Source organism: Manis pentadactyla, chromosome X (genome assembly GCF_030020395.1).
Source record: "Manis pentadactyla isolate mManPen7 chromosome X, mManPen7.hap1, whole genome shotgun sequence".
NCBI classification, from domain to species: domain Eukaryota; kingdom Metazoa; phylum Chordata; class Mammalia; order Pholidota; family Manidae; genus Manis; species Manis pentadactyla.
Window position 1 is genome coordinate 110,270,754 of NC_080038.1, and position 27,542 is coordinate 110,298,295.

A 27,542-nucleotide genomic window follows, 5' to 3' on the forward strand; every position below is an offset into this window, starting at 1 on the left:
TGTCTAATTTCTCAATACAAGAAAAATAATTAAAATACAAATATATACATGGGTTAGTATCCTGTGTAGTTATACACAGAAAATAGATATATACATATGCCACAGAGCAAATACAGTTTACAAAATAAACAAGTGAAGGATACAAAACAGTTCCTTAGGAAGAACACAGAACTTTATTTCCAACAGGTGATGTGGTAGAAAAAACCTTCTCTGATGTTGGAAAGACTTAAAGTCCTACATTTCTACCTACAGCATGGGTAAACTTGGGCAGATTACTTAATCTCCAGCCTAATTTTCCTCATCTGTAAAAGTAGGATAATTACAGGTCATTTCATAGGGTTATTCTGAGAATTACATTAGATAATGCTTGGAAAGACACAATACAATGTATGCACATAGTAAGAATTCAATAAATAATAGGTCTTATTATTTAGCAGCACCACTTCATACCTTTATCAACAAAATTTTATTTGATCAAGTCCAGCTAAAAATACTTGGGTCTAGGCCACAAGGCAAAACATCATCATCTGTGGTATTCCCTTCTTCATTCCTGTAAGATTAACTAGGCTGCAATTACAGAAGCGACTTTAAAGAGACACCTTTAATTATGAAAAGATGTAGGAGAAAGAAAATGAAAACAATTTGGAAATAACTGACAGGTCAAATGAATAACAAGTCAAAGAATCAGATCCCTACTGACATAATCTTCTCAATAAACTTTTCAAATAATATGAGAAGCACCTAGAAACAAGTACAGAAAGTGAAATTCTTCTGGTAGTTTAATTACAGCTATAATTTATTTTTTTTAATGACTTTTTAAAAAATTATTTTTGATTAACATTTCCAACGGCTAAAACTACCAGAGCTTCAGAGTTGTATTAATGTTATATCTACAATAGAACAAGACATGAACATAAAAGCATTTCATTTAAAATACCATGAAATATTCTAAAACTTCACACTGAGGAAGATTTCAAAAGTAATTGTTTTAGAAATAAGTTGTTTCAGGAAAATATAAAATTTTATGAAATACATTGTTTCATATAGAGGGATTATTTTATAAATCTGTGGAACAGATATACTCATTTTTTCCATGCAAATATAATATACAATCATTCAAAATAAATAAGATTATTTTTCAAAAATAAATATTTCTGGGACCAACCCATCAAATGAATACTCAATGACAAATATGGTACTGAGAGGTAAGTTAAAAATTACATACAAAATATGACTATGAAGAATGATAAATTTCAATAGCAAAATTTAATATAATAAATGTAGATTAAGTATCTATTTTAACGCAAAAGCCAGAAACCAGCAACAGATTTACTTTGCACAACTCTGAACAAAAATACCATGTCTTAATCATCCTTATGCCACTAACCGGCAAAACTAATCCCTGGTATATAGTAAGTGCTTAAACAAGTGTTTTAAATTAACCAATTTATAATGATTTTCCAAAGGACTTGGAATCAAACAAAAATCTTATATGCATAATAAGTCTTAGCACAGTAGGTCAATAATCCAGAGGTGGTTACAAAGAATTTCATTTTGTTCAAACTATAATTCTGGGCCTCAGCTTCCTAGTCTGAACAATGAGAGTGGCAATACGCAAATTTTAAATCCATAATATTTTTACAATTACCTAGGAGCATATTATGAACTCTTTCTTCCCTTATCTTACATATAGAAAAACTGAAAATATTGATGGTACAATGTAACAAATTATACCAATATTTTTAAATGTGTATTATATATATATATATTTTCATTAATAAGCACAATTACATACAATTAAATGCCATTTTAAAATCTGGGTTAAGCACAATAGTAATTTCTACTATTATCAAGTTAATCTCAGATTTTGAAGATTATGAATGAGAAACAAGGGAAAATATATAAATTTCATTGTTTATAATTCAATTATATAAAAGCAACTAGTTTCAATGTTTCACGTGATTCTGCCTTCCCTTTTATATACTTAATTATTCTTCCCATACTTTCACCAAGTAAATGAGTTATGTTGCCATGGAAGACATTTGGCTGACTCTCTAGTATTTCAGGCCAACCTGGATTTTAATTTGTTTTTTAACTAACAATTTAGCCACATGCTTAGGAAGGCATTAAAATAAGTAACATGATTCCAAATGTTTTAAATCTATACAATTAACTTTATAAATAGGAATGAAATAAAGAAATACTTTTATTCATTTATTGGGAGGTGAGATAAGCTCTAGTTGAAAGTTTGAGCTCTGATCAAAAATCATGAATACTTACAATTAAATATATATTTGTATATGGCCTCAATTTTACATTTATTGGGGTAGCCTGAAAGAATAAGTGTGCTCTGAACTGAAAACTAAGGAAAGAGTTGCTGCCTGGCAAGAAGAAAATAAACTGACATTGACACCATAAAAAATTAATGTAGTTTTCTAAGCACTACAAAAAAGGGAGGTGTTATGCATTAATATTTGCTACTTTAACATTATACTAACTTCTCTGGATATAAATGACCGTTTTATAATCACATATCTTATCCTTAAAATTATATGGCCATTTGAGTTTAAAATAATTTTTAAAAGAAAATAAAAATATTAAATATTAAATCAGAGCATAAAGAATCATTTCAAATCATAAAAGAAAATCCAAAAGTTCTTAATAACGTAGAACACAGTCCAGAATTAGAAACCTTTAAAAAATGTTAAGTAACTATTTTAAAGACCCAGAAGCATCACTTAACATATCAAACTATAGTACAGCAAACTGTTATTAATATGAAGCATGAACAACCGTAAAGCCTTATTACTAAGTTGGTCACTGGACAAGCAGGATCAGCATCACTTGGGAGCACAACCTCAAATTTCATCCCTGAATTACTGAACCAACTGGTATTTGGTAAGACCTTCAGGTGATCCACATGCACATCAAGTTTAAGAATCACTGCTCTAAGGTATAATTTTAATCACTACTTTATAAATTATAAAATAGTTTTGTATTTCTTTGCATTAGAAGTGGCTGAGATATCTGAACAAAGTTTCAGAAAATTTGATCTGATATCTGAAAAATCTATTTCAATTTATGTATTTACATATGTATAGGCCTAATAAATTTCTCACCTGTTCAGGTGGCTACTTGATGCACATCAATGGATTACAGTAAAAATAATTTTTAAAAAAATCTAAAATTGCTTAATCCTAAATCTTAAATCTTAAAGGGTAATAAAAATTAGGTATTTGAGGCCAAGAATATAGTATGCAATAATTCAAATTTTTTAAAAATCACATTTTAAAGAATCTTCTGTTTTTACAAATTTTGGTAACTCTCAAATGATTCAAATCATAAACTTCCCAACCTAAACTACTGATGTCAAAATTCTCAAACTTCTAAACTCTGGTTTGCCAATGCAGTAAGACTTCCTTTGCTAAAACTGCTGGAACCTTGCATTATGTACATACGTACATACGTACACGTACACACACACACACACACACACACCTCTGCAGAAAATGTAAGCTATTTAAACACCATAAGGATAGGTTGTTTTTTTTTTTCTTCATGTGTTAAAATACAGGAATAGAAAACATTAATATACCTTAAAGAACAAAAGTTATCTGGACATTTCCAAGTTAATCTAATATACAGTAATGTTATCAAAGGGAACCCAGTCATTGGAGCATTCTGGATGCTGGAATAGGTTCTTGAGAATCTTAGGACCATTGCATGTAGAATATCAAAATTTATTAAAACAAATAAGTTTAATACCATTATCTAAAGACAGTTCAAAATTCTGTGAAAAACACAGAATAGTTTTCAAACGACTTATGCCAAATATTTACTTAAGTACTTCTTTAAATCTGAGACTTAAAGGTGAGTAACTTAAAGGTGAGACTTAAAGGTGAGACTTAAAGGTAAGTAAAACAGGTACATTTTTAATAGCATTTACTGAACAACTTTCTACTTTTAGGATAAATAAGAATAACAAATAAATAACACCATTTTAATGTAATATGTAGACTTTTTAAAAAATTAGAATTACTTGAAAATGAAAGATTAAATTTTTAATCTAACAGTTTAAGGTAATTCAATCATATACTGCACACTAAAATCTACAATAATCACAATTTGACCTATCCTAAATGTTATTTTATGTAAAGGTTCACCTGACATTTATGTTATACAGAGTTTACCTTATGTGAAGGTGGCATTATTTTGTTAAGATATCCTAGGAAATTACTGTTTTTTAAAGAAAACATTACCTTTGAGTATCTTCTTGAAGTCTACTTTTCCACAGTAAAAAACATAAACACAAGCAATCAAAATACCTACAAAAAATGGATACTGGGATGTTGACAGAAGAGGTAGAGAGAGAGAAAATAAATCACACACTTTAATTTTTTCGTTCAACTTTATCCACAGTTTGCATCGGTAATATACATTTAGTGTTCCATTTATTTTTAAATGCATCAGAAAATCAATCATAATAGATCTGTGACCAATACAAAGATTTCTGAATTCAAAAAATTCAGTTAGAAAAGTCAACAAACTAGCATTCTGTAAAGATAATTATTAAACAAATGGTAATGCATTTTCACTTGTTTCAATTCTAACATATCCAACATCACTTCTCTCTTGTGCCATACAACAATAAAATTTAGCAGAAATAACTTCCTACTGCATTTTTAAGGGCCTAATGAAATGTTTTAGTTTAATTATTTAACCCTCTTCAAAGCACAAACCCAATTCAAGCAGCTGTAATCATTCCTAACTCAATAACTGATGAAGCAAATATATAAAAACCATTTAGAATCAAATTTACACTTTTAAAACTACTAAAAGAAATACATCAGACTCTCGATATAATGTGTCCTTGGGGACTATGCTATGAAACTGCCTTAGAAGTGGTACTGTCTTTTGGCACTATAGTAAACTGCTATTGTATGGACCTCAGATGGACCCAACTTAAATGGTTAATTTTGCTTTGCAGTAAACAATGTTAGAGTGAGATTCTGGTGTATGTTCTCTTCAAAGTAATAATTAAGTGTCAAGAAAGTGAAAAATGCAGTAAGTAAATGACCTATATTTTCACTAATATTTCAATGACATGAAACAGGAACATACTTGTAAAATAATTAACATCTAGATTCATTAATAAGAAGAATCCTATAGCATGATAACTATGAAAGCAGTATGAATGATGGCTTTAGTTTTTAATGGTCACTTATTTTTAACATTGTGAAACTTCTACATTAAAAACTAGTAACTTAAGATATTTATTTGCTATTCCTTACCTTTATTACCCAAGTTTTCACTAGAGAGATTATGTCAATGAGAGTTTTTTTAGATCCAACTGAAAAACAGTAACTAATTAGCTCAAATATTTAAAGTAATAAATTACTAATAATTTAATTTGTAAACCATGTAATCATAAGAGGCTTTAATTGTTTAAGCTCCAATTTGACCTTTGAGGACTATGAAGAACACATCTCTATTCTAAAGCCAAAATTTAATTATATGGCTTCATGCCAACTGATGAAAAAAAGTAGAGTTGTTACTAAACCAACCCTTATTATACCATTTGGCACACTAGTTTTTACCTTTTATATATACCCTTTGAAATACCCAGGCTAACATTTTTAATAAGTTGCATCCATATTAAGAGGTAACAAGTGCAAATAATCACATATTTAAGATATAACACTTGCTTAGCTACTACAAAAGTAATTATACTAAGATTCTTCAATAGGAAACAAAGTTATTCATTACAGTTATGTTTTTGAAAAAGTCCCACTACTACCAATGTAAATTTATTCATCTCTAAATTAAACAAGGACTTTATGTAACACAGTATACTTATGAAAATATTTATAGAATGGTCTGTGTTTGATTCAACATCATGTTAACTGAGGACCATAATCTTTACAGGATCCACAAACAGCCAGATTTCGAATAAAAATCTATTCCTCCATTGCTGCTCCCTGAATATGAATGCAACTGAAAGCAGCAACTCTAATGTAATGTCCTTGAAAGTCAAGAATGACATAAAGCCAAATTTACTAGTTCTCAAAAACCTTACTGCTTTGTGTATCATTTTTCAATACAGAAATAAAATACTCTTCAAATAATACACCTTAAAAGATGATTAAGTTTTGCAAAATTAAATAGCATAAGTTAAGCATATTAATTTCTTTTTGATAACATGAAATAACCAATTTAAGGAAAACTGCAATGGACTAAATAAAAAGCCACAAATGTCACAATGTGAGGCACATTTAAATCCTCACATATTACTGACCTTACAAAATCTACCAAAATATTTTAAAGTTCCATTTATTTCATTACTACATAAAAAGAAATTGCAAAAATGCTTAAGACTATAAAGAGTGATCAATTACACAGGCACTTCACATGTAAACAATCTACAGTACAACCGAAAATATTTTGGCACCAACCTATACTACTAAAGGAATTTAATATAAAGTCAGAGTTCTTTATTTTCTACTCATATTTTTCTAGAAAACTAAGACCAAAGATTGAAGAAGTTGTATATAAACTAGAATTAAAAGTGTATTAAATAACTCAAGCATAGAATTGTCTTAAACTGGTAAAAAATGATTACCTTATCCAGGTGTTTACTAGTATGCTACGATATAAAAAAAAATAAACCTAATGTGATTATTAAATTGAAACCCCACTTTAAATTTAGTATCAATCTGATTTCTGAAAAATAATCAAGGCTATCAACTGATTGGTAAAATAAGAATTTGAATTTATCAGAAACTCTTGTTAGGTTAATCGAGTTTTCCCCAAGAGAAGTTTGGGTAATTCAAAATTTAATTTTGATAGTTTAACCTAATTTTTTTTAAACTGAAGGCTTGAATTAATAAAAATATTTTTTGATTAGACATTCTTATTCATTAATTTGAGATATCTGAAATCACTTCAAATAAATGAAACTACACACTTAGGATTTTCATATGTTCTATCAAGCTGTGGAAAGCTGAGATGCCTTGGATGTAGGTAATTCAAGAAGAGCCTGAACTGTGACACCAACTTTCACAAGACCTCTCTCTTCCAAAATATGATGAGGCAAACAGAGCTTTTCCTGAAAAGCAAAATAAGTAACATCTGAATATGTTTTCTACTAGGTCAATAAAGCCTAAATAAGTCAGAATAAGATTTTTACAACATGTTTTCTGTAAAACTTCAAGTAAAAAGTATACAATTCTTATTAAATTAAATTCCATTTAAAAAAATACATTTTACTGAGGTGTAACTGACATATAACATTGGTTTCAGGTGCACAACATAATAATTTGACATTTGCATACATTGCAAAATTCTAGTTACCATCTGTCACCATACAAAGTTAACTTTTAAGGTTTATTCTTGACAACTTTCAAGTATGCTCTGCAGTATTAATGACTACAGTCACTATGCTGTACATTACATCTCCATGACTCATTTATAACTATAAGTCTGTACCTCTTAATCCTCCTTCACTCATCTTTACCCACTCCCCAACATCCCTGCCCTCTGGCATCCATCCCTGTGCTCCCTGTGTCTATAATTTTGGATTGGTTTCATTTTGTTCATTTCTTTTGTTTTTTAAATTCCACATGTAAAATCATACTGGATTTGTCTTTCTCCACCTGGCTTATTTCACTTAGCATAATAACCTCAAGGTCCATCCATGTTGTCACAAATGGCAAGATGAAACAGCTGAATAGTATTCCATTGTAATTTCACCATATCTTCTTTATCCATTCATCCATCAATGGACACATAGGTTGTTTCCATATCTAGGCTATTGTAAGTGATGTTGCAATGAACACAGGGGTGTATACATCCTTTCAAATTAGTGTTTTTGTTTTCTTTCATAAATATCCAGAAGTGGAATTGCTACATCATATGGTAAGTCTACTTTTAATTTTTTGAGGAACTCCCATACATTTTTCATAGTTGCTGCACCAATTTACATTCCGACCAGCAGTACATGAAGGTCCCCTTTTCTCCACATCCTCACCAACCCTTGTTATTTCTTGTCTTTTTGATTATAGCCATTCTAACAGGTGTGAGATGCTATTTTAGTGTGCAAATTCTAATTTTAAAATGAATGATTCAATAGACTTTTATGATGTGGTATTATATTTTGCAGGCTCTCTTTTGATCTGAGGATGGTAAGATCCAAATAATAAGCAAATATTTTAAAGTGAGACAGTTGTGTTGGATGTTCTCTAAACTCCTATGCTGGAGTAGAGACCACACTATTTTTCAAGCCAGATCTAAAGGCCATGGTACTTTTCTTGTCTTAAGGTGACTTCCATCCAGCTGCTAGTGGTGTTGTGTTGCTCCTTAGTTCCAATTAGTCTAAAATTCAATAAGTAACAACTACCTCCTCTTCTAAGCACATCACAAGTGTCATTTGATTTTCACAATTCTATGAGGAAGAGATTTAGAGACAACTTTGCATTAGGTTTCATTAGCCTTAGCAGATCCTCTTCTTACATCTTTAATGTTTCTAAGGATTTTGCCTTCACCTCCTTCTCTCTTATACACATCCTCCTCCTTGGTATTCTCAAAGCCTTATCAAAACTGCAAGAGTTAACTGAAGGTTTTCTTCCATGTACACAACATCAAATAAATTCAGCACATATTTTTGAATAAACATTGCAGTCCCTGCTTCAGCTGGGATGCCCATTCACCTCAGAAAAATAAGCTAGTAATGGATAGAGTCAGTGACAAACAGAACATCTATAGGCCCCATCTACTTCACAACTGTGTTTTAGCACAGTGGTTTACAAATCTAGGAACACTGCATTTTTTAAATCCAGTGTTTGAAGCCTTAGCAAGATTGAGCCCCTATTCCCAAATAGCAACAACTAATATTCCTCTATCTTGATGATGTTTAAATGCTTCCTTCTATCAAGATCTCTTTATTGAACTCCAGATGCAGCCAAATGGATGCAGCCAACAGACATATCAAAATCAGTATGTCCACAACATAATGACTTCCTCACTAAATAGACTTGTTCTTCCGTATTCTACACCTCAGTCAGTAATACAATAGTCAGTGTCTCTCAACATAAACCTGGGAATTACAATAGTCTTTCTTCCTTATTCCCATAACTCATTCACCAAATACTACTGATAATTTCCCATTTATCAAGAGTTCTCAGAATCTATCTCTTTATCTCCATTTTCACTGTTAAGACTTGTTGGCCTCCTAATATTTTAATTATGGAAATAACATCTGAAGTATATGTTAGAAAAGAATAAAAGGTTTCAAATAAATGACCATAGCACCTACTTTAGAAACTAGAAAAACAAGAGCAAATTAAACCAATAGCAAGTAGAAAGAAGAAAATAATAAAGATGAGAGGAAAACAATAAAGAATCAATGAAATCAAACTAGTGATAAGCACAATGAAATCAAACTTATGATAAGCAGAATTTAAGAATTTATAAACCTCTAGCTAGGATAATCAGGAAAAAGAGAAAATCACAAATTACCAATATCAAGAAGAAAAGTGACTTCACAAATTCTACAATTTGTGAAGAGATTCTACAAATACTAAAATGATAATAAGAGGACACAAACACAAATTTATAACAGTAAGTTTGAACAATTAGATGAAATGGAAAAATTTTGTGAAAGCTGTATTATACCAAAGCTCAAGCAAGAAATAAAAAAAACCAGAATAGTCCTATATAAAGAAACTGAAATTGCAGTTAAAAATCTTTCCACAGAGTAAACTACTGGCCCAGATGGGTTCACTAATGGATTTGACTAAATTTTATAAACTAAATATAAATTCAACACAAAATCGTCAATAAATAAAGAGCAGGGAATTCTTCCTAACATGTTCCATGAGGTCTTCATTAACTTGACACCAAAGCCAGGCAAAGATATTAAAAATGAAAAAAGCAAAAAATAAATAAAGACCAATATTCCCATGAACACAACTGCAAAAAGTCTGAACAAAATTTTAACAAATTGAATCCAACAACATAACAACAATAAAAACAAAATCTATCATGATCAAGTAGGATTTATACCAGGAATCCAGTTTTGAGTTAACATCTAAAAACCAACCAATGTAATTCAATACATGCAAAAAAAAATGCTATCATCACACTCGATGTAGAAAAAGCATTTGACAAGATTAAACATCCATTCCTGATAAGAGCTCTCAGCAAACTAGGAATAGAAAGGAATTTCAACAATCTGATACACATCATCTATGAAAAAACAACAGCAAACATTTGCAAATCATACTCAAAAGGGACTTGTATCTGGAATATATAAAGAACACATACAACTCAATAAAGGTGAATAATCCAATTAATGAATGGGCATAGGATTTGAAAAGACATTTATGAAACAATATATACTAATAGAGAAGAGGTACACAAAAAGATGCCCAACATCATCACCCATATGGGAAATGCTAATCAAAACAAAGAGTTACCACTTCACACTACAATGATGTGTAAAGGTACACAATAATCATTGTCGGTGAGGATGTGGAGAAAATAAAACCCTCATATATTGCTGGTAGCAACTTAAACTGGAAAATAATTTGGCAGTTTATCAAAAAGATAAGCAGAGTTATCATATACCCTAGCAACCGAACTCCTAAGAATTTAACCAAGAGAACTTAAACAAGCATTCCAACAAAAAGTTGTTCATGAATGTTCACAGCAGTGTAGTAAATAAAAATGAGGAAACAACCCAAATGTCTATCAAATGATGACTTATAAACAAATTATGGTATATACATACAACAGATTGTTATGATAAAAAGAAGTGTAGTAGGGGAGATTACAGATGGCAGCGTGAGAGGTGAGACAGAGGCCTCCTCCCAAAACCACATATACTACGAAAATATAATTAATACAACTAATCCTCGAAGTGGAACAGGAAAGAAGGCAGCACCAGACTGCATACACCTGGAGAAAAGAACAGACCTGATGGTACACGGTAACATACCAAAGCTGTGATCCGGCAGGACCCAAGCCCTTCCCCCACCCCAACTCATGGCAGAAGAGAAAATGAGTGGGAAGGGAGAAGAGGCCTGGGACTGCTGAACAACTAGCCCTAGAGATGTGCTCTGGGAGCACGAACCTACATTGCATGCTGCTCTGGAGATTAGTGGGGGTGGAAAGCTAAAATAGGTGGAATACCTGGAGAGACTGACATTCCAGGCGTTTGTGGAAAACAGGGATCCATATTCAGATGCTCTGGGACAAAAGAAAGGTAGGCAGTCTGAGAGACTTCCTAACAGTGAGAGGGCTGCTAAAGGGGCAAGGATTGCACAGAGCTCACAGCTCAGGAGAAAGGACAGGTAGGTCAAATTGTGCGGGTTCACTCTGCCCAGCAGGCTGGGAACTTTCAGGAGCTTCAGGCGTTCCATCCCACTGGCTGGCTATGCAGCACCAAGGCTTCCCACCAGGATATGCAGCCTGCAGCACATTCCTACTGGACATTCTGCACCTGGCTCCCAAACCTGCAGCCCCTGCCCTGGCATCAGGCCAGTCAGAGGGAAGCCCTGACTATGGCAACTACACATGCAAAGCATAGAGGTTTACACTTGTGTGGTCAGCCCACTGGCTCTTGCAGTGGAGACAGATTTAGCAGCTGAGCAGCATGAAACAGCTCTTTCCTCCCCCCAGGCAACAGTACTGCTCCCCTAAGACTCCCAATATCACTCCAGGGGCTAAGCAGCAATAGAGAGTAGAGCTTCTGGGCACTATAGGGCAAGATATAAAAATACGAAATGTCAAAAGGACCTGGTTCAAACCAAAATCCCACAAACAACAGAAAAGGGGCAAGTGACACTGAACACACCAATCTTCCCAAAAGAGATTTCAAAATAAAAATCATAAACATGCTCATGGAGGTATAAAAAAATATTCAAGAACTCAGGGATGAAATCAGGATACAGAGAGATCCAATCACTATGGAATATAATGGAGGGTTTTAAAAGCAGATTAGATATGGTGGAGGAGACGATAAATGGAACAAGAATACAAAGAAGCTTGAGGCACAAAGAGAAAAAAAGGATCTCTAGGAATGAAAGAATATTGAGAGAACTGTGTGACCAATCTAAATGAAACAATATTTGCATTATAGCAGTACCAGAAGAAGAAGAGAGAGACAAAGGGATAGAATGTGTCTTTGAGGAGGTAATTGCTGAAATAGTCCCCAATCTGGGGAAGGAGATAGTCTCTCAGACCATGCAAGCCCACACATCTCCCAACACAAGGGACCCAAAGAGGACAACATCAAGACATATAATAATTAAAATGGCAAAGATCAAGGATAAGGACAGACTATTAAGAGCAGCTAGAGGGTGAAAAAAGCTTACATACAAAAGAAAAGCCATTAGGCTATCATCAGACTTCTCAGCAGAAACCTTACAGACCAGAAGGGAGTGGCAGGATATATTTAATGCAATGAAGCAGAATGGCCTTGAACCAAGAATACTCTACTCAGTAAGGTTATCATATAAATTTGAAGGAGGGATTAAACAATTTCCAGATAAGCAAAATCTAAGAGAATTTACCTCCTACAAAGCATCTCTACAGTGTATTTTGAAGGGACTGCAATAGATGGAAGTGTTCTTAAGGCTACATAGCTGTCACCACAGGTAATAAAACCATAGTAAAGAAGGAAAACAATTAATTACTAAGCAAATGCAAAATTAAATCAACTCCCCCAAAGTCAGTCAAAGGATACACAAAGAGTACAGAATATGATACCTAATAAAGAATGGAGGAGGAAGAAAAAATAGGAGAAAAAAAGAACCTTTAGAATGTGTTTGTAATAGCATACTAAGTGAGTTAAATTAGACTCTTAGATAGTAAAGAAGTTAACCTTGAAGCTTCAGTAACTATGAATCTAAAGCCTGCAATGGCAGTAAGTACATACCTATCGATGATCACCCTAAATGTAAATGGTCTAAATGCACCAATCAAAAGACATAAATACAGTCACTGAATGGATAAAAAAACAAGACCCATCTATATGCTGCATACAAGAGACTTACTTTAAACCCAAAGACATACATGGACTAAAAGTGAAGGGATGGAAAAAGATATTTCATGTAAATAATAGGGAGAAAAAACCAGGAGTTGCAGTACTTGTATCAGACAAAATAGACCTTGAAACAAAGAAAGTCACAAGAGACAAAGAAGGATATTACATAATGACAAAGGGGTCAATCCAACAAGATATAACCATTATAAATATCTATGCGCCCAACACAGGAGCACCTACATATGTGAAACGAATTCTAACAGAATTAAAAGGGGAAATAGAATGCCATGCATTCATCCTAGGAGACATCAACACTCCACTCACTCCAAAGGACAGATCAAGCAGACAGAAAATAAGTAAGGAGACAGAGGCACTGAAAAACACTTCAGAACAGATGGACCTAACAGACATTTACAGAACTCTATACGCAAAAGCAGGAGAATACACATCCTTCTCAACTGCACATGGAATATTTTCAAGAATAGATCATATACTAGGCCACAAAAAGAGCCTCAGTAAATTCAAAAATATTGAAATTGTACCGACCAGTTTCTCAGACCACAAAGGTATGAAACTAGAAATAAATTATGCAAAGAAAATGAAAAGTCCCACAAACACATGGAGACTTCACAACATGCTCCTAAATAACCAATGGCTCAATGACCAAATAAAAACAAAGACCAAGCAATATATGGACATAAATGACAACAATAATTCAACACTGCAAAATCTGTGGGACACAGTAAAGGCCGTGCTAAGAGGAATGTATATTACAAAACATGCGTACCGGAAAGAATAACAATCCTATATGAACAGTCTAAACTCCCAATGAACAAAACTAGAAAAAGAAGAAATGGGGCCCAAAGTCAGTAGAAGGAGGGACATAATAAAGATAAGAGCAGAAATAAATAAAATCAAGAGGTATAAAACAATAGAAAGAATCAATGAAACCAGGAGCTGGTTCTTTGAGAAAATAAACAAAACAGATAAACCCATAGTCAGACTTACTAAGAAAACAAGAGAGTGTACACACATAAACAGAATCAGAAATGAGAAAAGAAAAATCACTACAGACACCATAGAAATACAAAAACTTATTAGAGAATACTATGAAAAATTATATGCTAACAAACTGGATAACCCAGAAGAAATGGACAACTTTTTAGAAAAATACAACCTTCCAACACTGACCCAGAAAGAAACAGAAAATCTGAATAGACCAGTTACCAACAATGAAATTGAATCAGTAATCAAAAAACTACCTAAGAACAAAACCCTTCGATCAGATGGCTTCATGGCTGAATTTTATCAAACATTTAGTGAAGACCTAATACCCATCCTCCTTAAAGTTTTCAAAAAAGTAGAAGAGGAGGGAATACTTCCAAATTCATTCTATGAAGCCAGCATCACTCTAATACCAAACCAAGCAAAGACACCACAAAAAAAGAAAATTACAGGTCAATATCCCTGATGAACACAGAAGCAAAAATACTCAATAAAATATTAGCAAACTAAGTTCAAAAATACATCAAAAAGATCATCCATCAGGATCAAGTAGGATTTATTCCAGGGATGCAAGGATATTACAATATTAGAAAAATCCATCAACATCATCCACCACTTCAACAAAAAGAGGTATGAAAACCACAAGAAGGATGAAGATGCCAAAAAGGCATTTGACAAAATTCAACATCCACTCGTGATAAAAACTCTCAACAAAATGGGTACAGAGGGCTAGTATCTCAACATAATAAAGTACATATATGACAAACCCCCAGCTGACAACATACTTAACAGTGAGAAGCTGAAAGCCTTTCCTTTAAGATTGGGAACAAATCAAGGATGCCCACTCTCTCCGCTTTTATTCAACATAGTACTGGTGGTCCTCGCCACAGCAATCAGACAACACAAAGAAATAAAAGGCATCCAGATTGGTAAAGAAGAAGTTAAACTGTAACTTGTTAAACTGTCTGCAGATGACATTATATTGTACATAAAAAACCCTAAAGAATCCACTCCAAAACTACTGCATCTAATACCTGAATTCAACAAAGTTGCAGGATACAAAATTAATACACAGAAATCTGTTGCATTCCTACATACTACCTATGAACTAGCAGAAAGTGAAATCAGGAAAACAATTCCATTCACAATTGCATTAAAAAGAATAAAATACCTAGGAATAAACCTAACCAAGGAAGTGAAAGACCTATACTCTGAAACTACAAGACACTCATGAGAGAATTTAAAGAAGATACAAATAAATGGAAATACATCCTATGCTCATGTATAGGAAGAATTAATATTGCCAAAATGGCCATCCTGCCTAAAGCAGTCTACAGATTCAATGCAAGCAATCCTAAGAATGAAGAATAAAGCTGGGGGGATTACGCTCCCCAACTTCAAGCTATCCTACAAAGCCACAGTAATCAAGACAATTTGGTAGTGGCCAAGAACAGAACTATAGACCAATGGAATAGACTAACTAGAAATCCCAGTTAGAAACCCAAGCATATACGGTCAGTTCATATATGATACAGGAGCCATGGACATACAGTGGGGAAATGACAGCCTCTTCAACAACCTCCTTAAAGGGAGGTATTGCCAAAACTGGACAGCTACATACAAGAGAATCAAACTGGATTACTGTCTAACCCCATAAACAAAAGTAAACTCTAAATGGATCAAAGACCTGACTGTAAGTCATGAAACCATAAAACTCTTAGAAGACAACATAGGCCAAAATCCCTTGCATATAAACATGTGCAACTTTTTCCTAAATGCATCTCCTTGGGGAAGGGAAACAAAAGCAAAAATGAACACATGGAGTATATCAAACTAAAAAGCTTCTATATAGCAAAGGATACCATCAACACAACAAAAAGACATCCTACAGTCTGGGAGAATATACTTGTAAATGACATATCTGACAAGGGGTTAACATCCAAAATAAATAAAAAACTCACACACCTCAACAACCAAAAAGCAAATAACCTGATTAAAAAATGGGTGGAGGATATGAACAGACAATTCTCCAAAGAAGAAATTTAGATGGCCAACAGGCACATGAAATGATGCTCGACATCACTAATTATCAGGGAAATGCAAATTAAAACCACAATGAGATGAGATATCACTTCACACCAGTTAGGATGGCCAGCATCAAAAAGACTAAGAATAAGAAATGGTGGCGAGGATGCAGAGAAAGGGGAACCATCCTAAACTGCTGGTCGGAATGTAAGCTACTTCAACCACTGTGGAAAACAATATGGAGGTTCCTCATAAAACTAAAAATGGAAATACCATTTGACCCAGTAATTCCACTCCTAGGAATTTACCCAAATAATGTAAGTTCTCATATTCAAAAAGACATATGAACCCCTCTGTTTATTGGAGCACTATTTACAATAGCCAAGATATGGAAGCAACCTAAGTGTCCATCAGTAGATGAATGGATAAAGAAAAAGTGGTACATATACACAATGGAATACTATTCAGCCATAAGAAAGAAACAAATCCTACCACTTGCAACAAATGGATGGAGCTGGAGGATATTATGCTCAGTGAAATAAGCCAGGCAGAGGACAAGTACCAAATGATTTCCCTCATTTGTGGAGTATAACAATGAAGCAAAACTGAAGGAACAAAACAGCAGCAGACTCACAGATTCCAAGAAGGGACTAGCAGTTACCAAAGTGTAGGGATAGGGGAGGGTAGGTGGGGAGGGAGGGAGAAGGGGACTGAGGGGTATTATGATTGGCACACATGGTGTGGGGGAGGATCATGGGGAAGACAGTGTAGCACAGAGAAGGCAAGTAGTGACTCTATGGCATCTTACTACACTGATGGACAGTGACTGCAATGGGGTATGGGGGTGGGACTGGATAATATAAGTGAATGTAGTAACCACATTGTTTTTCATGTGAAACCCTCATAAGAGTGTATATCAATAATACCTTAATAAAAAAAAAGAAATGTAGTAATGCTTTATGCTACAACATGGATAAACCGTGAATACATTATGTTAAATGAAAGAAGCCAGACACACAGGACCCATATATTACAGGATTTCATTTATATGTAATGTTCACAATAGGCAAATCCCTAGACACAGAACAAGGACTGCTATTGGGTAAGAGATTTCACCTAGGATGATAAAAATATTCCAGACTTAGATTTTTGTGATTATTGTTCAACTCTGTGAGTATACTAAAAACCACTTAGGTATGTATTTTATTTTTTTATTGAAGTATAGTTGATAGACAATTGTTATATTGGTTTTACATACACAACATAGTGATTCAAATATGTTATCTACATTATTAAATGCTCACCCAAACCAGTGTAGTTACTATCACTCAACATAGAAAAATGTTAAAGAACTATCAATTATATTCTCTATGGTGTACTTTCATACTATTGACTAATTTGTATTGTGGCTGAGATTTTGGGCCTCTTTACCTTCATCACCTATTTAACCAACCCATCCGAATCCCTGTCCTATGATAACCACCAGTCACTTCTCAGTGTCTATGAGAATCCACTGCTGTTTCATTCGTTTTTTGATTATACATGTAAGTGAAATAATGTGGTATGTGTCTTCCTCAACCTGGCTTATTTCACTTAGCATAATACCCTCTAGTTCCATCCATGTTGTCCCCAGCAACAAGATTTCTTTCATTTTTGTGGTTGAATAATATTCCATTGTATACATGTAACACTTCTTTATCCGTTCATGTGTTGATAGGTACTTTTGGTTGCTTCTGTATCTTCGTTGTTGTAAATAATGTGGCAGTCAATGTAGAAGGGCATATTTCTTTTCGAGTCAGAGATTTTGCTTTCTTTGTGTAATTCCCAGAAGTGCAATTACTGGGTCATATGGTGTTTCTATTTTTAGTTTTTTGAGGCACCTCCATACTTCTTTCCACAGTAGCTGCACCAATTTACACTATAGGAGGGGTTCCCTTTTCTCCACTTCCTCACCAACACTTGTTATATATCTTTCAGATTGTGGCCATTCTGACTGGTATGAGCTGGTATTTCATCGTGGTTTTGATTTTCATTCCCCTAATGATTAGCAATGTGGTACAGTTGGCCATCTGTAGTGTTTTTGAATTTTATGTTTTCATGTCTTATATTTAGGTCTTTATTCCATTTTGAGTTTTGTATATGGTGTTAGACAGTGATCAAGATTCTCTTGTGTATAGTTGTGCAGTTTTCCCAAGATCACCTTTTTAGTTTTGTCTTCTTCAGCTTCTTTCATCAGTTTCTTACAGTTTTTAGTGTACAGTTCTTTCACCTGCTTCTTTAGGCTTATTCCTAGGTATTTTATTCTTTGATGCAATTTTAAACGGAACTGTTTTCTTGGTTTCTCTTCTGATAGTTCACTGTTAGTATATAGGAATGTAAGAGATTTTAGGGATTGTTTTTTTATCTTGCAAATTTGCTGAATCCACTTGTTAGTTCTAGTAGTTTTTTGGTGGAGTCTTTAGGGTTTTCCATACATCGTATCAAATCATCTGAAAATAATGACAGTTTTACTTCTTCGTTACCAATTTGGATGCCTTTTATCTCTTTTCCTTGTGTTACTACCATGGCCAGGACCTCCAGGACTATGTTGAATAAAAGTGGTGAGACTGGTCATTCTTGTCCTCTTTCTGAGATTAGAAGAAAAGCATTCAGTTTTTCACCACTAAGTATCATGTTATCTGTGAGTTTGTTGTATATGGCCTTTATTATGTTGAGGTATGTTCCCTCTATACCCATTTTGTTGAGAGTTTAAGATGAATGGATGTTGAATTGTGTCGAATGCTTTTTCAAGAGCTGGTTCTTCTTGATCATATGGTTTTTATTCTTCCTTTTTTTAATGTAGTGTATCACATTGACTGATTTATAAATTATGTTTCATCCTTGCATCCCTGGAATAAATCCCACTTAGTCATGATGGATGATCCTTTTGATATGTTTTTGAATTTGGTCTGCTAATATTTTGTTGAGGATTTTTGCATCTATGTTCATCAGAGATACTGGTCTATAATTCTCCTTTTTGTAGTGTCTTTGTCTGGTTTTGGTATTAGAGTGATGCTGGCCTCATACAATGAGTTTGGACATATTCCTTTATCTTCTACATATTGTAATACTTTAAGAAGTATGGGAATTAGCTCTTTAAATCTGGTAGAAGTCAGCTGTGAAGTCATCTGGTCCTGGATTTTTGTTTGCTGAGAGTTTTTTGATTACCAGTTCAATTTTGTTACTGGTAATTCGTCTGTTCAGATTTTCTGTTTCTTCCTGGGTCTTGGAAGGTAGTACTTCTCTAGTAATTTGTCAATTTCTTCTAGGTTGTTCAATTTATTGTATATAATTTAATACAGAATTATCTAATAATTGTTTTTATTTCTGTAATGTAAGTTCTAACTTCTTTTCTGTTTCTGATTTTGTGTCCTCTTTTTTCTTGGTCAGGCTGGCTAGGGGTTTGTCTTTTATCAGTCTTCAAGAAGAACCAGCTCTTGGTTTCAATGATTTTTTTCTGTTGTTTTATTCTTCTTTTTATTTCTGCTCTGACCTTTTTTTATGTCCCTTCTACTAACTTTAGGCTTAGGCTTTGTTCTTTTTTTTTCTAGCTCCTTTAGTATGTGGTCAGATTATTTGGGATTGTTTTTGTTCTTTGAGGTAGGCCTGTATTGCAATGTACTTCCCTTTTAGAACCACGTTTGCTGCATCCCATGTATTTTGAACTATGTTTCTGTTTTCACGTGTCTCCATGTGTTGTATGATTTCCTATTTGATTTGGTCATTGACCGATTGATTATTTTTATGTGTTTAGCTTCCATGTGCTTGTGGGGGTTTTTTTTGTTTTCTTCTTGTAATTAATTTTCAGTTTCATACTATTGTGGTCTGAAATGATGCTTTGATACAATTTTCATCTTTTTTAATTGATGGGCTTTTTTTTGGTATCCTAATATGTGATCTATTCTGGAGAACATTCCATGTACACTTGAGAAAAATGTGTATTCTGCTGCTTTGAGGTGGAATGTTCTGTATATACCTGTAAAGTCCATATGGTCTAATATATCATTCAATGTCAGTGCTTCCTTATTTATTTTCTGTCTGTATGAGCTATCCTTTAATGTAAGTGGGGTGTTAAAATATCCTAATGTGATTGTGCTGCTATTTCCCCCTTTAGGTTTATTAGCATCTGCTTTATGCTTTAGGTGCTCTTATGTTGGGTGCATGGATATTTACAATTATGATATCCTGTTGCTGGACTGATCCCTTTATCATTATGTTTTGTCCCTCTTGGTCACTTATTACTTTGTTTTGAAATCTATTCTGTCGATTACTGCTACTCCAGCTTTTCTCTCCCTTTTATTTGCATGAAATATCTTTTTCCATCCCTTCACTTTCAGTCCATGTATGTCTTTAGGTTTCAAATGACTCTCTTGTAGGCAGCATGTAGATGGGTCTTGTTTATCCATTCTGCCATCCTATGTCCTTTGGTGCATGTAGTCCATTTGCATTTAAGGTAATTATTGATAGGTATGTACACATTTGTCTTTTTTTTTCTATTAAGGTATCATTGATAAACAATCTCATGACAGTTTTACCTGAGCAGCACTATGATTACAACATTCACCCACATTATCAAATTTTACTGCCTTTTTACTAATTTTTTTCTGGTTGTTTTTCTATTTCCTCTCTCTTCCTTTCTTCCTCTATCACACTCTTCCCTTGTTATGGTTTTCTTTAGTGTTATGCTTAGAGTCCTTGTGTGTGTGTGTGTTTATGTATTATAGGCTTTAGTTTTGGGATTACCATAACATTCATAGATCATTTCCTAGATATTTAACAGTCTACTATATTAAGTTGATTGTTGCTTGACTTTGAACACATTCTAAATGTGTTACACTTTTATTCTTCTTCCTCCTCCACACTTTGCATGTCATAATCTACATCTTTTGTCTATACCTTGACTAATTTTATGTATAGCTTTTACTACTTTTGTTTTTTGAACTTCATGCTTGATTTGTAAGTAATTGGTCCACTACCTTTGTCTTTATAAGGAATTGGTCTACTAAGTTTATAGTTTCTTAAATATATATCAGTCTATACGAAGTTGATGGTCACTCAATTTAAAGTTTATGCTGAGAAATCTGCTGATAGCCTTATGGAACCTGCCTCTCTTGCTGATTTTAAGATTCTATATCTTTAATCTTTGCAATTTTATTTACTATGTGTACCGGTGTTATCTTCCTGGGGTTCATTTTATTAGATGCTCTCTGGGCTTCCAGGACCTGGATGTCTATTACCTTCTCCAGACTGGGAAAGTTTTCAGCCATTATTTCTTCAAAGAGACTTGGTAACCCTTTATCTCTCTCTTCTTCTAGGACCCCTATTATGCAAATAGTGTTTTATTTGGGGCTGTCACACAGCTCTCTTAGGATCCTCTCATTTTAGAAATTCTTTTTCTCTCTGTTCCTCTGCTTGGTTACTCTGCTGTTCTCTATCTTCCATCACAGTGATTCTTTTCTCTACTTCCAGCAGCCTGCAATTCATTCCCTCTATTATATTTTTAATTTCAGTTACGTATTCTTCAGCTCTGAGTGGCTCTTTTTCATATTTTCTGTATGTTGAAGTTCTCGCTGAGATCATCAATTCTTTTCCCCAGTTCAGTGAGCATCTTTATGACTGTTACTTCGAATTCTTTATCACAAAAATTGCTAAACTCTATTTCATTTAGCCATCATTCTGGTGTTTTATCTTGTTCTATTTGGAACATATTCCTCTGTCTCATTATTTTATTGGGTTTTCTGTGTTTCTTTGTATCAGACAGATCAGCTATGCCTCCTGGTCTCTAAAGTAATGGCTTTATGAAGTGGGCGTCCTGTGGTGCCCAAAAGCTCAAGACACTCTGCTTTCCAAAGTCTGATTCTCTTTTGCAGCTAAGCCACAGTTGGAGTTGGTGGGCTGTGGGCAATGCCCACCTTTCTGGCTGGCTGCCAACAATGGCTGATCCCCACAGCTAGCCTCTGCATACCCTTTGTTTGACGTGAGGCACTTCTGCTGGGATTCACTGCATGTGGGGCCATCCTCTGCCTACTGGTCAGCAATGGTCAAGCATGCCAGCTTGAGTGGGTACAGAGTGGGGCAATGGAGTAGAGCCAGTGAGGTAGGTGGAAAGGTCGAGATTTAAGAGTTGTCTCCTGGAAGGTTTTGGCCAGTTAAGCTGTGGGAGTGCTGGGATAGCCAGGAAAGTATAGTCTGCCCTCAGCCTACACTCAGAAATATTGGACCACTGCCAGGCTGAGGGTGCTGGGAAGGGTGGGTACATGGGAATGCTGCTGCAGGGCTGACATGCCAGCAAGGGAGATGGAGTATTTTTGAGCTGGCTCCCACAGGTGCCCAAACAGTTGGGTTGAGGGTGGCTGGTAAAGTGCCATCTGTCTGCTCTTTCTCCTCCAGAGTTCCAACCCCAGCCCCTCTGGTACACTTTCTGATGCTGGTAAATCTTTCAAACTGCCACCTCTGTGTTGGGTCTCACTGGGACCAACAGAGTGTACTCCTCCTCCACAGCGCTCCAACTCTCCCTGGCATCCAGCCCCATTAATCACCAAAGCCCAAGACAATGTGGACTTGTATTCCTGGAGCACATCTCCAGGACCAGGTGTGCAAGATTCCGGAGCACTTATCCCCTCCCAACTTTGTTCCTCTCCCTCCCACTTGTGGGCTGGTGTAGGGGTAGGACCTGGGTCCTGATCAATCCAGCTCTTCCCCTTTACCCTTCTCAATGTGGTCTTCTCTTCTTCACCAGGTGTAGATGGTCTCTTCTGCAATCTTCAGGTCATTTTCAGGTTTAGTTGCAGTTGCTTCCCCAGTGCATACCTGCAAGGAGGTTTTCACCTTGCCATCCTACTCTGCCTCTTTTTACCACTCCTCTAGAACTCCTAAATTATATACTTTAAAAGCATTCCATGGCACATTAATTATATCTCAGTAATAGTTTTTTAAAGAAAATCAAAGTGTGCCCAATCCCAGGCCTAGAAAAAAGAACTTGAATCCATACCTTTCAACATATAAGAATTAACTAAAATTTGATCATAGACATAAATGTAAAATAAATTATAAAACTTCCAGAAATAAACAGAGAAAATCTTTGTGACCTTGAGTTATTCAATTCTCTTTGACACTAAAACCACAATTAATTTTAAAAAGTGATAAATTTTACTTCAAAATATTTAACTCTTCTGGCCTTTTAAAGATACCATAATGAGAATGAAAAGACAAGCTAAAGACTGGGATATAATATTTGTAAACCACACATATGATAAAGGAATTTATCCATAATTTATAAAGAAATTTCAAACTCAATGATAAGCAACTAAATTTTTAAAAAGACAAAAAATTAGAATAGATACTTCATAAACAAGTCATACAAATGGCAAATGAGACCATGAAAGCTGATCAAAATCATTAGTCTTCAGGGAAATGCAAATTAACACTAAAGTGGCAAACCAGTACATACCTACTAGAATGGCTAAAATTTTTTAAAATGCTGACCATATTAAATGTTGTTGAGGATATGGAAGAATTAGAACTTTCATACACTGCTAAGAATGTAAAATGGTACAACCAGTTTGGAAAATAATTTTGTACTTTCTTATAATGTTAAGCATATACCTACCATATGTTCCAGTCATCCCACTCCTAAGTATCTACCTAAACTTAAAGAATGTATATATCTAAAGATTTGTACATAAATGTTCACAGCAGCCTTATTTGTAGTAGTCCCTAAGATTAGAAACAATCCAAATTGTTATCAACAGGTCAGTGGACCAAAAAATTCTGGTATATTAATAATGAAATACTACTCAGCAATAAAAAGGAATGACCTATCTATTTACACAAAATTTATGTGTTAATTATATTGAGTGAAAGAAGCCAGAAACAATCATACACATTTTATCACTCCATGTACATACAACTTAGATAAAAGCAAACTAAACTATAACAGAAAATAAATTAGTGGTTGCCTAGGGAATGAAAAATTGCAAAGGGACATAAGGAAATTTTGGGAGTAATAGACATATTCATTCTCTTCACAATGGTGATGATTTCATGATGCATGAAACAGATCAAATTTTACACTTTACATGCACTTTACTGTATGTCAATTATACCTCAATAAAGCTATTAAAATATGAAAGTATCATAAAATGAAAAAAATTAAATAAAAAGTTGACTATATATTACCATTTACATTTCAGGGAAAACCAAATTGAAGCTAAAAATGAAGCTTCCCTTCCTTGCTATCAGTAGCAGAGAGTTTTGAAAATGGGAATTGATGATGGGTCCCTCCCTGCTATCCCTATGGTGAGCATGTGTGGGGCACTAACCCTGCCCTAGAACAAGCTGGAGAGAGAAGACTCTTAAGAGCATGTAAAGTAGAATAGCTTTCATAAGACCCTCCTAATTTTCCTCTTTCCCTACTGTATCAAGCAGATGCTTGATGTCTATTGGACTGTCTTTACTTCCATGTGAAAGAATAGAAATAGAGTATTCAAGTTAGAGGGTGGGTTCTAGAGTTAGAGCATGTGGGTTCATAGCTTGGCTCTACTGTTTACTAAAGGTGTGTCCTTGGCTGAGTCCATAACCTCTCTCTGCCTGACATCACATCTTGAAAACTTAATTCTTTAACATTTTTATGCTAGTTTTCTTTTTTGTACTCTTAATCACTTAGTGAAGAAACAGAAAACTTAGGAAGCTTTTCTCTAGTGATTATTACATTATATACATCTTTGTATGGTGACAAATGGTAACTCATTGTGGTGAGCATTTCATAATGTCCTAACTGTTAAATCACTATGTTGTACACCTGAAACCAACATAATACTGTATATCAACTATACTCCAATAAAATAAAGAAGAAATATACTGAAAGCCCCCCAAAGTTTTAAAACATCATGTCAAGCAAAGAGAACAGGTTATTAGAAGACAACACTTAGTTTCCAAATTCCAAATCAGTAATTCAATGATTCTCAATATATAAATTACATTTATTCACTTGAGGAAATAAGTTAAAGTGGAATCTGTAGATTATTATGACAATGTTGAAAAGAGAGTCTAACAAACACAATCCAATATATAAGTGTATCAAATCAAAACACTGCATACCTTAAACTTACACAAAATTATATGTCAGGTATATCTCAAAAATAGATTTTTAAAAATAAAAAGGAAAAGAAACACAACTAGATTGTAATTTAGCAATTACAATGTTATACACAATGTCCTCTCAAGTCAATCATGCTGATGTTAGGCTTATGTTTTCAAAAAAGGCAATACTGATTATTCATTTTCATTATACATTTACAATACTGCTTTGTTAATTTTATAGTATTGCAATTAATAAATGAAATATAGGCCAATTCCTAAACATATCAAAGTTCATCCAGTGAGATATTATTGTAATTTGTTATTAAGATTTCTAATTTGACATTTTAATAAAGTTTAAAATGCTATGCACAAGGAACACAAATCTTCCAATCAGAGTCTGTCCATGGATTTACAAAGGAGTCCAAGTGTCACCCAGCAGAAAAAATGAGAGTAGCAATGATATCACAACCAAGTTGTAATCCGGCCACTAAGTTATGTTTATTCAATGATGTGTATGATTAGCAAATTTTTCTGCATATGTAGTTGTTTTATAAATGATTTTGCAAGCAGCCTAAAAATATTCATTAGACAGTTGCTACAGCTAAAGCTGGAACTTGGTAGAAAGTACCAAGGGAAAGTATTAATTTTCATGGTCAGAAAGCATTATTCATTCTTATTGTGAAGAAATCCAGTAAGCATGTAATAAATTAATATTTAAGTGATCATTTTGTTAGAAAAATAACAATTACCTGTGAGACACCCAACTTTTTACAAGCATCAAGAAAATTTTCTACATTTCTTCGACATTTTGCCATGCTCAATTTAGGCTGTAAGTAAGGGGAAAAAAGGTATTATTTCCAGGCTCATTTATATAAAAATTAATCAAAACTGAAAACTGAATTCATTGAGGTATACTATTTTAAAGACAGTTTCAAGAAGTTCTATCTTCCTTTAGAGAACCAAAAAATTGTAGATATAACTTACCATTGCTGGTGATGGCACATGAATACTAGCTACAGAACGTGGCCTTATATGATTGGCTAAATGGCAAAGAACAACCCCATCCATCAGCGCAGCTCCAATGTCATCAGGCAAAATTACTTTCAACCTGGATTCGAGATTCTAGAAGGAAATGGGTATAAATCACAGATATTCTATCTAAATATACATGACACATATTTACACTGCTAATTATACAATCCAAAATTTTGAAGAGCACTGAAAATAAAATCCATATACTTTGTTGATTTTCCAAGTTAAACCCATTTCTACAAATCAGATCTGAAAGGTTAATCTCACTTACATTGCGCAGTTGCCGTATTTGCTCTCGTTCTTCCCGTAGATGTTCCATCTTTCTTCTCATTGTAAATCCTGGATCTGCTGCCCCATATTCCTGGCGAGACGAGCGGCTAAAAGCTATAAAAATAGAGATTTCCTAGCTTATTACAAAGCTAACAGGAAGGATCAACCATCAGAGGGGAAAGAGGCACAATGAAAAGAATCAGTACAAAACTACATAAAACATCATTATTAATTCATACATTCTAAATACTTTTTACAGAATATAATTGAAATCTACTTATCTGGATAAATGAAAGCAACAGGTAAGACAAGTCTAACTATTTCTACCACCTACACATGTTCTTATTTAAATATTTGTTATTAGAAACTTATGATCCAGGTTAAAAATTATTATTGAACATAAATCAGTCTATTATCTTTAAAGAAAAAGGAAATTATTCTTGAAGGTCAATATAGTTATTCAGGAATAAAAACTATAATTCAATACCTTGCCAAGTAACATGGATCCATTTTCTTTTGGGCTTGCCAAATGCGAAAAGATCCCTTTTTAAAACCACAATATAATGAAGTGCTATAATTTCAAACAGTGTTTGGTCTGCTGGCAGAGTGGTCATTCTAATAGCAGTCACAGTAGAGTAGAAATAAGACTGCAGTATATCTAAGGCAAAAAGCTGAGGTTTCAGGAGCTTGAAGGTAAAGAGGAAGAAAGAAATGGGGAGTGGGAATTGGAAAGACAAATAAGGTTAAGAGAAAATTGCTTTTAGGAGAGAGGAAAGAATGTATGGGTACTTAAAACTATGGAAATCAATCCCATTTAAGCTGGGAAACTTTAGTTTCATATGTAATCAATGTGTTATTAGCAAAATATATATTTACCTGATCTAGGTTTCAAGCCAAAGGGACCATGTGAAAAACCATCAGTTCTATCACATTCCTAAGAACAGAAAACAAACAAAATCTCTTTTCTTTCAAAATAGGTAGTTATTCATATATACGCCAATTTTAGAAGTATTTATTTTTTCCATGATTAGTGGAGTAGAGAAAGGTA

The 27,542-nt window shown here is 34.0% G+C and overlaps 1 protein-coding gene across 7 annotated transcripts in view; it reads right to left on the bottom strand.

The window, feature by feature from the left end:
* Positions 1–4,389: 4,389 nt before the first annotated feature.
* Positions 4,390–27,542, bottom strand: part of LRCH2 (leucine rich repeats and calponin homology domain containing 2) — a 171,606-nt gene continuing 148,453 nt past the window's right edge. For 5 of the 7 annotated variants that reach the window (XM_036917260.2, XM_057495801.1, XM_057495800.1 and 2 more), the window contains 5 exons: positions 27,371–27,428; positions 26,496–26,608; positions 26,177–26,314; positions 25,942–26,019; positions 4,390–7,105 (listed from right to left, as the gene is read on the bottom strand). In XM_036917260.2, the coding sequence (XP_036773155.2) occupies positions 6,986–7,105; positions 25,942–26,019; positions 26,177–26,314; positions 26,496–26,608; positions 27,371–27,428 (507 nt within the window). In that variant the 3' untranslated portion in view covers positions 4,390–6,985. Of the gene's footprint in view, positions 7,106–25,941; positions 26,020–26,176; positions 26,315–26,495; positions 26,609–27,009; positions 27,181–27,370; positions 27,429–27,542 lie in introns of those variants that run through there. The other 2 variants (XM_036917261.2, XM_036917262.2) reach the window with 2 other exon arrangements.